This window comes from Acomys minous (genome assembly GCF_964271855.1).
Source record: "Acomys minous genome assembly, chromosome: 10".
NCBI classification, from domain to species: Eukaryota; Metazoa; Chordata; class Mammalia; order Rodentia; family Muridae; genus Acomys; species Acomys minous.
This window is the reverse complement of record NC_140491.1, coordinates 48,133,902-48,148,364: the sequence shown is the minus strand read 5'-3', so window position 1 is coordinate 48,148,364 and position 14,463 is coordinate 48,133,902. Positions and strand designations below refer to the sequence as shown.

At 55.2% G+C, this 14,463-nt stretch overlaps 1 protein-coding gene across 12 annotated transcripts in view; it reads right to left on the bottom strand.

Moving 5' to 3' along the window:
• The window catches only part of EMID1 (EMI domain containing 1), a 52,426-nt gene extending 38,614 nt beyond the window's left edge, over positions 1-13,812 (bottom strand). For 8 of the 12 annotated variants that reach the window (XR_014782534.1, XM_084798721.1, XM_084798718.1 and 5 more), the window contains exons 1-3: positions 13,574-13,705; positions 5,366-5,479; positions 4,933-5,036 (exon numbers count right to left, since the gene is read on the bottom strand). Coding sequence is in view for 11 of the 12 variants with exons in the window: in XM_084798721.1 (XP_084654847.1) it covers positions 4,933-5,036; positions 5,366-5,479; positions 13,574-13,704 (349 nt within the window). In the remaining variant the exon portion in view is untranslated. The other 4 variants (XM_084798727.1, XM_084798722.1, XM_084798719.1 and 1 more) reach the window with 4 other exon arrangements.
• Between the last annotated feature and the right edge of the window lie 651 nt (positions 13,813-14,463).

Below are 14,463 nucleotides of genomic sequence, written 5' to 3'. Positions count from 1 at the left end.
CTGCCCTGTCCACACAGCAGGACGAGTGGGCTGGGTTCGGAGACTGCCCCAAACTGAGAGTGAGGATGGAAGAAGTTTGAAGGGTCTCCAGGCTCCCTCAACCCTGTGACTTTCCCTGCCAAAGAGCAGAGCCAGGGCAGGGACTTCTTTGTTTACACCGGACCCTTCCGTTCACCTGGCTTGGTGACCACACAGACCACGTGACCACAGCCTTCTTAGCTGGGTCCTGTGTGAATTTACTTTACAAATGTAAATATTTGCTGATGACCAGCTGGTGGGTCTAAGCCAGGGCTTAGGGTCAAAGCTGGGGCCTCTCAGCTCCAAGAACCCTCCAGCCCAGTCAGGAGGCCTCTGCGGAGGCTTGCTGTGTGCCTGGCCTGTGCAGGGTGGGCACGTTCCATTCAATTTTCCCAAGCTCGCTTTATGGCGGGCCTGTTCCAGGCCCTGGAGCTGACGGAGTCATGCTGGCAGAGGGGGGCCGGCTTAGTCAGCCTTCCCTAGGAGCACCAAGGTGGCCACAGCAGACAAGATAGCCACTGCCAAGGCCACAGGGTGCACAGAGAAGGTCAGTGTGGGCACAGGGTATATAAGGTGTGTGTAATGTGAAGGTAGGTGTTTCAGGAGCGTAGGAGGGCAGCACCCTGGTGGAGGAGCAGGGAGGTGGGGTTGGCTGAACCTTCCAGACAGGAATGGGAGTGGATGGGTGGTGGACACGGATGGGATGACACAATATCTAACCCTCAGGACTCTAGGCTTGGCTCTGTACCTGGCACCTGGCTGGCACAAGATAACATGTGTGGGCTGTGCTCAGTCCGGGAGAGAGGAGAGGCTAAGGGGCCCCGGAAGGGCGTGGCCACCACCTGCCTCACATCTGCTCTGAGGCGTTGGGGCTGTGGTTTCTAAGCAAATGTCCGGTTCCCCACCACGGAGAGCAAGGGCTGCCAGGGGTTCCAGGTGGGGGAAGAGACAGAAGAGACATCCATATTGGAAGACAGTGAACCAGTAAAGAGAAGCCGAGGCCTCAGGTCTCTAGGGGAGCCGTGAACAGTGGAGGGTGGACCCCAGCATCTCCAACTTTCCATCTGGGAGTGCTCCCAGCACCCCCCACCTGTCTGAGCATGCCCCCTGGGATGTCCTCAGCTGTGGTGCTGCGGAGCCCAGACCCCACTCCAGAGCCAGCTGGACTTGGCTTATGTAGGGGCCTCAGCTTGTCCTTCTGTGAGCCTCGCTGTGATGATGCAGAGGACAGTGGTGGTTTCCCTCCCCTTGTCATGGCGGGGGGGGGGGGGAGGGGGTGCGGGGGTTGAGACAGGATGCCACTAGAGAGATCCTGCCTACAGCACTTACACCCTATGTCCCGCCCCCCACGTAAGTATTATTTGTGTCATTTGGACTATAGACCACAGGCAGCCTTTTGGCAGATTATCGGAAAAGGGGGATGTGGGGGGCAGACTGCAGCAGCTCTGCCCTCCACACAGGTTCAGGCGCTGGCGGGGTGGGGGGGGGGTGACAGCTAGCTCCACTCTGCACTCTGCCTTCCTTCCAGCCAGGGCCCTGGCACTGGGCCAGCTCTCTGCCTGCCCTGCCTGTGTAGTAAGTATATTTTGGCCTTGGATCTTTCTCGCCCATTGTTTCCACGAGTAGGTGGCCAGGTAGTGTCTGAGCCAGAGCATTTTTAGTCACACCGCCTCCTCCCAAAGCCTGGAAGGACCAAAGGAAAGGCGAATCTCAACCCTCTAGCTCTTGTGTGCTGCGTGACCCCCAGGCTGGGCCCTTCCTCTCTCTGAACCTCACCGTCCCCCATCTGTAATATGGGACCCTTACCCGTGGTCACGCACAATGACTGAGACAGTCCTCACTCACTGTCATGGCGTGAAGACCCCCATTCCATATGTGAGGTAACCAGCCCAGGCCAGCTGCAGTGACTGCGGAACTGGCTCCCTGTACCTGCTGGGTCACCAGGGAACCTGTCCTTCCTCTGTGACTGTTTTGGTCCCTGCTGCTGCTGCTGCTGGTGGTGATACAGCTCTGGGGCCCAGGGTCATGTCACAGGCATGGGATGGCCACAAGAGCAGCCAACAACAGGGGAAGCAGCTGGGTGTGTGTGTGTGTGTGTGTGTGTGTGTGGCCTAAATCCAGCTGTGGGAGGAAGGTCAGGCGATGTCCACACACCTCTCAACCCCCACTCCCAGAACTGTTTTTCCAGACTGTTTGGGCTGGGCACCTGTTCTTAGCTCCCTCCAGCCTTGTAGGGTGGGAACAGCCCTCCTGTCCCATCTGCCACCATGCTGCCCAACACGCTGCAGTAACACCCAGACTCCACTCGCAGACTCAAAACACGCATGGGTAGAGGCCCCAAGGTTCAGATGTGGAGCCTGGACAGCTAAAAGTGCGCCTGACAGTCTGGTGCCCTTTACTGAAGACCCACACATACGTTGTTTTTGTTTTGTTTTGAGATAGGGTCTCTTTCTGTAGCTCTGGCTGTCTTGGCTAGCCTCAAACTCACAGAGATCCGCCTGCCTCTGTCTCCTGAGTGCTGAGATCAAGGGAGTGTCACCACTACGCTCTGGTCCCCCCACTCCCCCATACTCACAACAGGCACATCAACTGCAGATCTCCAGGCCAAGGCTCTCGCATAATGCCTTGGGAGTTCTGGGCTGAGGTTTCCCAGCTAGTGGGTGGTGCAGTTGGCCTGGCCAAGAAGCCCTGGGTATCCTGTCCCCAGGCTGGGACCTGAAGCTCCCAGTGGTCTGGCACACAGTCCCCAGCAGTTGCCCCTACATGTCCTCTACCCCGTCACCTGCTCACTAAGGCCCCAGGGATACAGTAGCCGTTGTCTGATGAGGCCTTACCTGACCTTCCACACCGTGGGATTTGCCCACAGCACCCCTGTGGTCTCCTTGGCAGCTGCCCCTGGCAGCTGGCTTTCCTTTTACCCTTGGGGCCCCTTCCATCTTCCCTTCTATTTGTGGGGAGGGCACTGGCTTCTAGACTCCTAAACTGATTGCATGGCCCCCTCTGCAGGGGTGTTTGATCTAGGGCAAGCCCATTCCATTTCTCCCCAGCTCCACTCACCCCTGTCTCAGAACAGCCAAATCCTGTCTCGCCTGTCTCGTTCTCATCAGTTTGGACCCAGTGTTACCCTTATCTTCCACTTCTAGAGCTCTGTATGCGCTCGGCAAACACCTCTATCACTGAATCCTACCCATTCTTTTTTTTTTTTTTTTTTTTTTTTTTTTTTTTTTGGTTTTTTGAGACAAGGTTTCTCTGTGTAGCCTTGGCTTTCCTGGACTAACTTTGTGGACCAGGCTGGCCTTGAACTTACAGCGATCCGCCTGCCTCTGCCTCCGCCTGGCTCCTACCCCATTCTTTTTTTTTTTTTTTTTTTGGTTTTTTCGAGACAGGATCTCTCTGTGTTAGCCTGGGCTGTCCTGGACTCACTTTGTAGACCAGGCTGGCCTCGAACTCACAGCGATCCGCCCGCCTCTGCCTCCCGAGTGCTGGGATTAAAGGCATGCGCCACCACGCCCGGCTATCCTACCCCATTCTTAATGGGCACCCTGGACTCCATCTCTCTGCCCTCCGGTTCTCAAGCATGTGTTGGGGGCGGGGCCTCACTCATTGGGGGCGGGGCTTCACTCAGCTCCTCACTCCCCATGGACGCAGAACCCCACTTTCATCTTCGCGTTTCTTGACTCAGGATATAACCTTGTGCTGTGGGCACCTTCTCTAAGCCCAGGTTCTCAGGCTCGTTCTGGACCACTTCATCCCGGGTAAGGGCCATGTCTGGAAATGGCGCTCTTGATCCTTTCACCTGGGTGGCTGCGGGCTGGAGCCCAGCAGCACGAGAGGCCGGAAGGTCTAGAGAGAGCTGAGCTACCCCAAGCTGAACGTGTAGATGGGGAATGTGTGAAAGGGTACCCATGGATAGGACACATTCTGCACACGACAAAACCGGGCAGACAGGGTCTGAGTTCCAACTCTGCCATGTAGCTCTGGGTGCCCAGGAACTTGTTTGGCCTTAGTCTCTTCTGCAGCAGTGTGCGGTGCCCCTCCCCCCTTTCCCAGCTGGCTTGAGTAGCTCTTGGCCTCCAGATGACCTGGGCTATGATATCCTGTGGGAATGTCTGGATGGGTCTCTGCGCTTGAGTGCTGAACATTGCCCACAGGCTGAGAGAGATTGGAACTGCAGTCCTGGGGCAGCACTATCGGGGTACCCTTTAAGAGGTTGGGGCTACAGGCTGGAGGCACAGTTCACTAGGTGGAGTGCTTGCACGTCATGCATGAAGCACCTGCGCGTGGTGGCACACGCCTTTAATGCCAGCACTCGGGAGGCAGAGGCAGGTGGATCTCTGTGAGTTTGAGGCCAGCCTGGTCTACAGAGTGAGTCCAGGACAGCCAAGGCTACACAGAGAAACCATGTCTTGAAAAACAGAAACAAAAACAAAGGAAGTTCAAGGCTAACCTGGGTTACAAGAAACACTTTGTTTTTTAAAAAGGAGGTGGGGCCCATTGGGAGACGTCTAGGGCTCTGAGAAAGTGCAGTGACAGTGAGATGGGCACCCACTCCTTTCCTACATCAGCCGGAAGATGAACCCATGCCACGATGTGTTATTTTGCTCACAGGCCCGAAACCCTAAGACCAACCAGTCTGAGGCTGGACGCTCCCCAAAATGCGAACCAGAATAAACCCTTTTGCTATGTAAATGTATTGCCTGAAGCGCTTTGTCACAGTGCGGGAGAGCTAGCTAACACAAGTTAGAAAACCAAGAACGTGGGATGGCATGACTCAAATAGAGAGTGACACAACAGATAGGAAAATTTCCTGGGACCCTAAGAGGCAAGCAGGTACCAAGGGGGGGTGGGGGGACAGACGGCATCGTATCAATGGGAGATACGTCACAAAGTGTCCCAGGTTCCGGGCTTTCCTACCTTCCTCACAGGTCGCCCCTGAATGTCCAGGGCAGCACCTCCACTCCCGGGCAGTCACTGTCTTGTACATCACTTTGTACGTGGGCCTCACCACGGTTCTGTAGCTGAAAGAAAGGCACCCTGGTTCAGACAGGGTCTTCCGCTGTATTTCCCGCTGCCCTTGACGCCTTGGTGACAAAGTCAGAACCTCCCGGATCTTCTTCCACCTCCATTCTTGGATCTAGCTCTTTACTAAGCACTATGGCCATGGGGGTCTGGATTTCCACTGCTAGCTGGGCTACCCTGCCCCTCATGCTTTGTCCCACCTATCCTGAGCCCCACCCCCACCCCTAAGCCATCCTCGGCACTCCATGCCATCACCCGGGGGCCTTCACCGGTGCTGTGCCCCAGCCTGGAGTGGCAGGGTTCCTTCCCCCATCGCAGTTGCACTCACCTGCTCCCCGGGCAGCCCACGGGCCACGGGCAGCTCTGCAGCACTCGCTGGAGGTAGGTGCCGTTCTGCACGTGGCATGAGACGGTGCGGGTCACCACGTAGGAGCACCAGTTCCTGAGACAAAGCCACAGGGGGAAGCTCAAGTGGCAGGCCCGCCCAGGACTCCAAGAGGATGAGTGAAGGGGTGCTTTTCCCCAGCCCTCAGTCTCTCGAGAAACCACGGGGCTCTCTGGGTCTTTTAGGGTGAGATTCTACAGAGCCTGCAGCTCGCGGGTGAACTCAATAGCCCTAGGAGGGGCAGCCATGCTGGGGGCTCCCAGGCGGCCTCGAGCAAGGTGGAGCAAGGGTTTGACCATCGGGGCTCCGCCTCTTTCGCATCTCGTCTCCAACCTTGAGCTACTACTCCACCTCACCCCAACCCCACCCCCATCCCAGCCGCCACTGCTACCGGTTGAAACCTTTCGGAAGCATATTTTTCAAAGTCATATACTATGAACCTACTTCTTAGGAAAACCATTTCCAGTCAGGGATTAAGAGACAAGTTGTGAAGCCGGGCAAGGTGGCGCACGCCTTTAATCCCAGCACTCGGGAGGCAGAGCCAGGCAGGTGGATTGATGTGAGTTGGAGGCCATCCTGGCCTACAAAGCGAGTCCAGGACAGTCAAGGCTAACACAGAAAAACTTTGTCTCAAAAAAACAACAAACAAAACAACAACAAACAAAAAAAAAAAAAAACAGAAAGAGAGAGAGAGAGAGAGAGAGAGAGAGAGAGAGAGAGAGAGAGACCACACCAAGTTATGGGGTCAGCTGGAGCTGAGTCCAAGCCATGAGCGGCCAGTACCCACAGAGAGCACTGTAGCCTTGCTCTCCCCATCTGTGGAGAAGCAGTCACATCCTGGTAAATGAAGGAATAGCAGAAGGCCAGGCACTGATCCTTGTGTGCCGCAAGTGTCACGAGCAGGCTGTCACCGGTGTCAGCCCCAGAGGAGGCGGTTTGACAAGGATTCTTTATCCTAGGGTCACGCATGTGAACCTACACATGCATGGAAGCGAAGTGCTTGCTTGGCTCCTTCTTTCTACTTTATTTTTGTTGTTGTTTATTTAAGACTGGAATCTCAATAAGTATTCCAGGCTGGCCTCAATGACCCTCCTGCCTCCTAACTCTGGGACTGCAGGCATGTGCCAATGTGCCAATCCACAAGCTCTTGCTGTTTCTGGAAGGGCACTTGTTCTGTAATTTTTGGCTTTGTGTGACAGTCTTTTTTTTTTTTTCTTTCCCTGAGACAGGATTTCTCTTGTAGTCCTGTCTGTCCTGAACTCACTTTGTAAACCAGGCTGGCCTCGAACTCACAGTGATCCACCTGCCTCTGCCCAACCTGCACCCCTGCCCCTGCGACTCAGTGCTATGATTGATTGATTGATTGATTGACTGATTTTTATTATTATTATTATTTTTTTTGGTACCATTCTCAGCACTGGGATAGTATTCTGTCCCTTGGGACAGAGAGTGCTCCTGCCAAGCCCAACTGTCCCTTCCATCCAGCTTCCCTTGGACTTCTCCTCCCCACAGATGGTTCTAGCAAGGTTCAGAGAGATGATGGGGCCTTCTTAGTCTCACACACTGAGGCTCTCTCTCTTTTTCTTCCTGAAGTGGGGCGCGTGGAGCAGCTGTGGGGGGGAGGCGATGGACTGGTGCAGGGAGGGGGAGCAGGGACATTCCAGGTGCTCAGCAGCCCCTCAGCTCAGCCTGAGGTCAGGAGCCCAGGGTAATTTGCTAGGGCTCAGGAAAGAGGAGGTGGTATCAGGTGGCCTTTCTCAGCCTGGGCTGTCTTCCACAGCAGACTGCTCTTCATGGCCTTGAGCCCAAGGTCAGCAGGTTCCCAGGCTGGGGCCTTCACAGAGCCATAGACCATGTCTCAACTGACACAGGAAGGAGAGGAGAGCTAAAGCCTCTGGGATGGAGTCAAAGGCCAGGCCTAGCTAGCCACATTTTTGGGCTCAAAACTGGCTCTGTGCCCCAGCTTGGTGACATGTTGCAATCTCTTCCCAGGGCCTCAGTTTCCCCTCTACAATGGAAGGATGTCTTTCTGGCTTAGCAGAGAACCATTTAAATGCCCCCAGCCTACAGTAAGTGCCCAATGTGTGCACTTTGGCATCCAGATAGGTCAGTCATCTGTGCTTAGAGCACTGCATCCTAGCAACCCCCAAAGGGACATCAGTGAGGCAGGGCCTGACCTCTCACATCCACACAGAGGGTGACAAGCAAGAAGCACAAATCAGCAACCTAATTCTGCGGTCCTCCAGGTATGGTGGTTTGCACTTGCAGGCCCTGTACTCTGGAGGCAGAGGCTGAGGATCGATTGGCCTAGCCCAGAAAACTCCCACCTCAGAAAAATAAAAAAAGAATGGCAAATGGCTCAGCTACAAGTGCCTGGTGGTGAAGCCCACATAAGAGTGGAAAGAGAAAGCCAATTCCCCAGTTGTCCTCTGACACATGACACCAACACATACATACACACACGCGCGCGCGCACACACACACAGATTTGTTTTTTGAGACAGGGTTTCTCTATGTCTCTCTGCCTGCCCTGGAACTCAATATGTAGATCAGGCTGGCCTCAAATTTGCAGAGATCAATCTGCCTCTGCCCCCAGAGTGCCAGGATTAAAGGTATGCATCATCATATCTGACCATTTACAATAATTTTATAGGTTGAAACAAAGAAAGAGGGAAAACATGTCCCTGCCCTGTAGAGACTCAGCTCCCTAGAGCTGGCCTGGACACTGCTGGGTTGTGTTGGAAGGTAGGGACCTAAGCACACCCCTCCAAAGTGTATAGAACTTCATGTCCAGCTCCGGTCGCTCAGGCTGGCCCAGGAGCTGAAGGAGTGAACAGTTCCTGGCTAGAGAAGGGAAGCCAGAGGACCCCTGAGTATGGGATGACATTTGTATGTAGTGTGCAAGTGCACACACACACACACACACACACAAATAAACTCACGCATACAGCATGGGGGTGCCAGTGTGCACACACAGGTGGAAGCCCTCTTGAGAGCATGTGTGTCTACAAATGCTTGGAAAGCGCCAGCAAGTACATGCACAGACCCACAAAGCACGTGAACTTGTATACAAAGATCAAGGCTTACACGGGAGAACAAGTTCCTGCAGAAAAGACTGTCTACCATGCAAGCCTGACACACACACACACACACACACACACACACACACACACACACACACAGACACACACACAGACACACACACACTCCTTGTGGACAGGCAGACTGGAATCATGTCCTCTGCACGTTTCCACACAAACACACAGTGACGACGTACAGTCTCACCATGCACACATGTGCACTCATACAGCGGCAGGCCCAGCAGGGCTCACATGCATTAGATCTTGTGTGCACAGATGCTTCACATGCATGTGAATCTCACACACACACACACACACACACACCTCAGGACCAACCAGGCTGGGGCAGTGTGCCTGGAGTCACCACAGTCACCTCAAAGGCCCTTCTCCCTAGAAGGGGACCTTTTTGTATTTCCTTAATTAAAGGTCTCATGCTATTCCTAGTTTTTTGCTACTTGAGGGAACTTGGCCACAAACCCTCAGGTAGGACATGTGGAGCTAGTAGCTGGCCAGACATTTTATACAGGAAAGGACACTTAGATCAGGTGTAGTTCAAGGTCAGCAGGCTGCCTCCTCTACCTGGCAGCCAGCCTCATGGACCACAGCATAAGCCCAAGGCCATCCTTTGCCCACTTTCAGGAACACCAGGAGGTTTTGTTTTGTTTTGTTTACATTTAATTTGTGCATGTGTACATGTGTGCATGTGGGTAAATGAATGCATGCATGTGTGTATATGTATTTGTATGTGCATTGATATGTATTTGCATGCATGTACGTATGTACCGTATGCGTGTGTATACACATGCTTCTGTGCACATGTGTGCATATTGTATGCATGTATTTGTGCATTCATGTGTGCATGTGTATGGAGGTCAGAGGTCAACTGTGGAATTCAGTTTGTTCTGTCTAATGTGGGTCCTGGGAATTGAACTCTGGTCATCAGGCTTGGTGGCAAGCGCCTTTACCTGCTGAGCCATCTCAGTGGGCCTTGCAAGAAGCTTTTTGTAAAGCATGCATTGCTGTTGGTCAATGCTCGCCATGGAATTACAAGTCTACCAGGGCTCCCCACTGTGCTGTTCACATCTACTGAGCACCCGGTGGCCATGCTTCCCCTTAACCCACTTTTGGTCTTTAGAATCTACTTCCAGAACCCCACCCCTTACTCTGGCAATCCCTATTTGAGTCTACACCCCAAAGTCCAGCCAGGTACAGCATCCCTGAGCCATTCTCTCTCCCATGAGTGCAGGGAAGAGGGCATAGGCAAGACCCCAGTCAGGACAGAATTCAGCTCATGAGGGTTTACTAAATGACTGCATGACTGAGAACGCAGTGGCCTGGGCAGGGAAGTCAAGACTCAGTTTTTAGAGAGACACAATACTCACACACCCTTGCCATCCCTGAGGACTTTCTTCCCTGAGGTGTGGTCAGTGATAAGGTGCCCAAAAGCCAATGGAGGCTGAACTGTGAGGTGAGGCATAGGCAGGGCTGGAAGGAAACAACACATCTCCTCTCCCTGGGGCCCCCACCTCTGTCCACTCAGTACCTCTAGGGCTTCCAGAAACCACTGAGAGGGGAAAAAACAGGCCAGACCAGCTCAGCCTGGCACCAGCCATCCTATCCAGTGGACCCCACACACCCGCCCACCCCCCACTCCCTGCAGCGAGGGGCCCTGGGGACTTTGTCTCCACAGGGCCCAGGGCTATGATCCCAACAGTGATAGGGACGAATTGTGGGAGGCAGCCAAGCGGGCCAGGGGCCAAGGGCCGTTATGAAAAGGAGAGGAAAGGACTGAGACAGGCCAGGGGGTGGGGCGACAAGAGCCACCATGAACCACACCAGGATGCTGCTCCAATCTCGTGATGCAGTTTCCTTCAGGTCTTGGAGACCCTGGGCACGGCCCCAACTGCCTCTGACCTTGCTGTACCCATCTGCAAATGGCAAGCCTTGCTCCTGGGGTCTGTTCTTCCTAACCTGGGATGGCACAGTCAGCTATGGCAGACTACAGCCTAGCAGGAGGGGGGCTGGGGACCTCCCTAGGGGCCGAGGACACCAGCATCATGCTGTCTTCACAAGCTTGCACAGGCCTTACAGAGATGGAAACTGAGAGAAAGCACCTGCCTGGGGTTAGCCATGGGGGCACAGAACTGGGATTTGTGAATGCCAGAATCATTCAAAGAAACAGGACAGAGGCCGGGAGGGACGTCACAGGGGCAAGAAGCTGTCCTACTAGGGGATTCGGACTGGCAGCAGCAACATGTCCCAAGGTGGCTCTGCGCAGCCCCTGGGCACCCTGGTGGTAGGGGCTCAAAGTCTCACCGCATTCCTGGGGCTGGGGGTGGCACCTTGGATGCCTTCCCAGGCCCCCCCTCCTCAGGCACAAAGCCTCTTTTCTGCCTCAGTCCCTCAGCTGCCAAGGGGTGCCCGGGGCGGCTGGCCGGGAGTGGAGGGAGGGGCTGATGGGGTGCGACATCCCCATGCTGTCTCCAAGATGCTGGGCCAGGGCCAAGAGGGGAGGTCCTGGCAGCCAAGGACCGCAGATAACTCCAGTTTTAAGATGGTCACAGTGGGAATCCATGTACTTGGCCTTGCTGGCCTTCACTCTCACAACAGGCCTTCAAACCCAGGATAAGCAAAAAGGGAAACTGAGGCTCAAGGCCACGAGGAGTGAGGGCACTGCTGGAAGAGCTTTGTGTCGCAGATTGCTGTGACAGCATTCCCTAAGGGGATGAAGAACTGACCACCCTGAGAAGACCAGATACCCGGCCATAGGCAAAGATTACAGCGTGGAAGATGGTGCCCTGGGCTGGCTTCCTCATCCTACATCCGACCCGGGGAAGCCCAAATCCCTAATCCCTCTCCGGCAGCATCATGGATTCTAAGGGTTCACTCTGAGGATTGGGGACAGGCAGCTTTCTCCTCAGAGCCTCTGTTTCTTTCTCTATAAACAGAGGCCTCGTAAGAGAAGGAGCCTTGGTGGTGGTGGTGGTGGCGCACGCCTTTAATCCAGCACTCAGGAGGCAGAGGCAGGTGGGTCGCTGTGAGTTCGAGGCCAGCCTGGTCTACAAAGTGAGTCCAGGACAGCCAAGGCTATGCAGAGAGGCCCTGTCTCAAGAAACCCTGTCTTGAGAAACCAGAGAGAGAGAGAGAGAGAGAGAGAGAGAGAGAGAGAGAGAGAGAGAGAGAGAAGGAGCCTCAGATGGCAGCTGGGAAGGTTCTAGAGGCTGAGGGTACAGGAAGAGCACCAACCCAAACCAGCTGTAGTTGGCACACTGCAGGTGGTGCTGTGACATCTGCCACATGGCTGTCCCTATCTCTGACGAATTAACTGCTCATGGACCTCTAATACCTCAGCCACTTCTACACCCGGGGCCTGCTCATGTCACCTGCTTTTGCTAGCTCCCCGAGGGCGGCTGGCCTCTGACCACTGGGAAAGGGAAACTTCTGAAAAGAATGAAAGAATTGTCGGCAGGGGGCGGGGCCCTCGGAGGCTTCTCAATGGGCTGAAAGGCCTAAAAGGCCCTGGGCGAGTCCACATTGTCTGTCCTGGAGAGCCCCCCTCTGTCCCCTCTTCCCCCCCCCGACCCCCCCCCCCGCAGGCAGAGCAGGGGCCAGGGCAGGTTCAAACTCTGCCATCAAGACCAGAAAGGGAGATTGAATCCCAGCTTTTCCATGAATAGCCCAGGAGCCTAGATTTCAGCCTGTCACCCGCCTCAGTTTACTCCTCTGTTGAATGGGGGCATTTTCCCTCAGTTCTGAAGGGCTCGGTCTAGAGAAGGCCCCACAGGATCCTATCCTGGGAAATACTCCACAAAGGCCGGCAGAAAGTCACAGGCCGACTGTTGGGAGGTCCAACCAAATGCCAGGTCCCAGGGGGCCTCTGACACTGACCCGCTGTGCCGACTCCACCCCAACCCTTCCTCTGAGCTTGAAATAAATAGCTAGGACACTAAAAAAAGCCAGCAATAGGGAAACGGGGAGGGAATCCCTCCCTGAAGGGTCGTCTAAGGAGTGACACTGGCATTTTACATGTGCATGAAGGGGGGCGTGGGGACACTTTGGGCCAGTCACACAAATGTCCTGCGGGGCGCGGGGAGCGGGGCGGAGGGGCTTTGTTACATTGCCAAGGGTCCAACTCCTGGGGCCTCGGGGATCTCAGGGGAGGAGTGGGGAGGTTGTCTGTTCTTTCCTACAGAGGTAGGTGAACTGGCTCTCCAGAGCTCGGGGTGCCAAGTCCCGGCTCCCACTGGTTATGGTATGGTATGGAGGTGAGAGATGGAGCCCCTACTTCAGTCCCGGACTGCTACCGATGTGGGAGACGGGTCCCCTCCCTGCTCCAGTCCCGGGGTTGCACGGAGCTGGGATCCTGTTCTCTGTTCCAGACCCGGGGTTGCACGGAACTGGGGTCCCGTCCCTGTCCCAGTCCTAGGGTTGCACGGAGCTGGGATCCTGTTCTCTGTTCCAGACCCGGGTTTGCACGGAGCTGGGTCCAATCCCTGCCCCAGTTCTGGGGTTGCACGGAGCTGGGGTCCTGTTCTCTGTTCCAGACCCGGGTTTGCACGGAGCTGGGTCCGATCCCTGCCCCAGTCCTGGGGTTGCCCGGAGCTGAAGTCCTGTTCCCTGTCCCAGTCCGGAGCTTGTTTGGAGCGGGGGTCGCGTCCCTGTCCTTGTCTCGGGGTTGCACGGAGCCAGGGTCCGGTTCCCTTACCCAAGTCCCAGGATTGTACGGAGCTAGGGGAGACCTACCTGCGACCCGAGAACCGAGCGCCCGGGACGCTCCACGCGGCGCCGCCTCCTGGGAGCAGGAGCCCGAGGCAGAGCAGCGTCCAGGCCCGCGGGCCGCCCATGCTGTCGTCCCTGCCGCGGCCGCGGGCGCGCAGAGCCGATTCCGGGCGGAGCAGGGCGGGGGCGCTCGCCTTCGCCCGCCCCTCGCCCCCCGCCCCGCCAACCCGGAAGCCGTCCGCGTCCCCGCCGGGACGCCCTCCAGGTGCCCACCTGCGCTGCAGACCGGGAAACTGAGGACCTAGCCACGCCCGCCCTCCCAAACCCCGGACGCTGCCAGGACCCGAACCCACCACTCCTGAGCGATCGCGCCCAGACGCACTCCCTCTGACATCTTTGTGGAACCGGGTTCCCGAAACACGCGGGATCCGCCCATCGACCCAACAAAGGCTTCCTGCGGGAGCTGTGCCATTGTCCTGGGCATCTCACCCCGTACATCCTGCCATAGTTGAAGCTTTTCATCACTCCGTGCTGGGCCAGCAAAGTTGTCTCTGTTGCGGATGAGAAACCCGGGGCCCCCGCACTTCCTGGGCGCCCCCTAAGTGCAGTGACCACTTATAACCCTGATTTACAGGGAGACACTATGGCCAAGAGCGCACAGGCAGAGCCACCCTAGAGCCACGAACCCCTCATCTCAGTGTTGGGGCCTCTTAAGCACAAGTATATATAGCATTTTGATATGGGCCTCAGTTTCCCATTTTGTAAAGACTGGCTGAGAGTGGAGGGCCTGGGTAGGATTCAAGCAAGTTCCATGAGGTGTAGCAGGTGTGTGTTTGTGTGAGCACGGGCACGATAGGATGTTTGTGTGCATGCATGATGCTGTGTGCATGCATGGTGCTGTATACATGCATGTGCTAGATCTGTGTGTATATTGGTTTGTGTGCCTGGGCAGTATTTGCTTATGTGTGTCAGATTTGAATGTGCAATTTATGCATATGTGTATGTCTGTGTACATGTGAGGTGCTTGTAATGCATGTCATGTCATGTTTGTGTACACATGTGTATGTATGATATATATGTGTATATGTATAGTATGTTTTTTTGTTTTGTTTCTTTTAATTTCTTTCTTTCTTTCTTTTTTTAATAGATATTATATAGTCCTGGCTTGTTCTGGAACTCACTATATAGATCAGGCTAGCTTTCAACTTACAGAGATCTCCCTGTCCGCCTCTGCCTCCTGAGT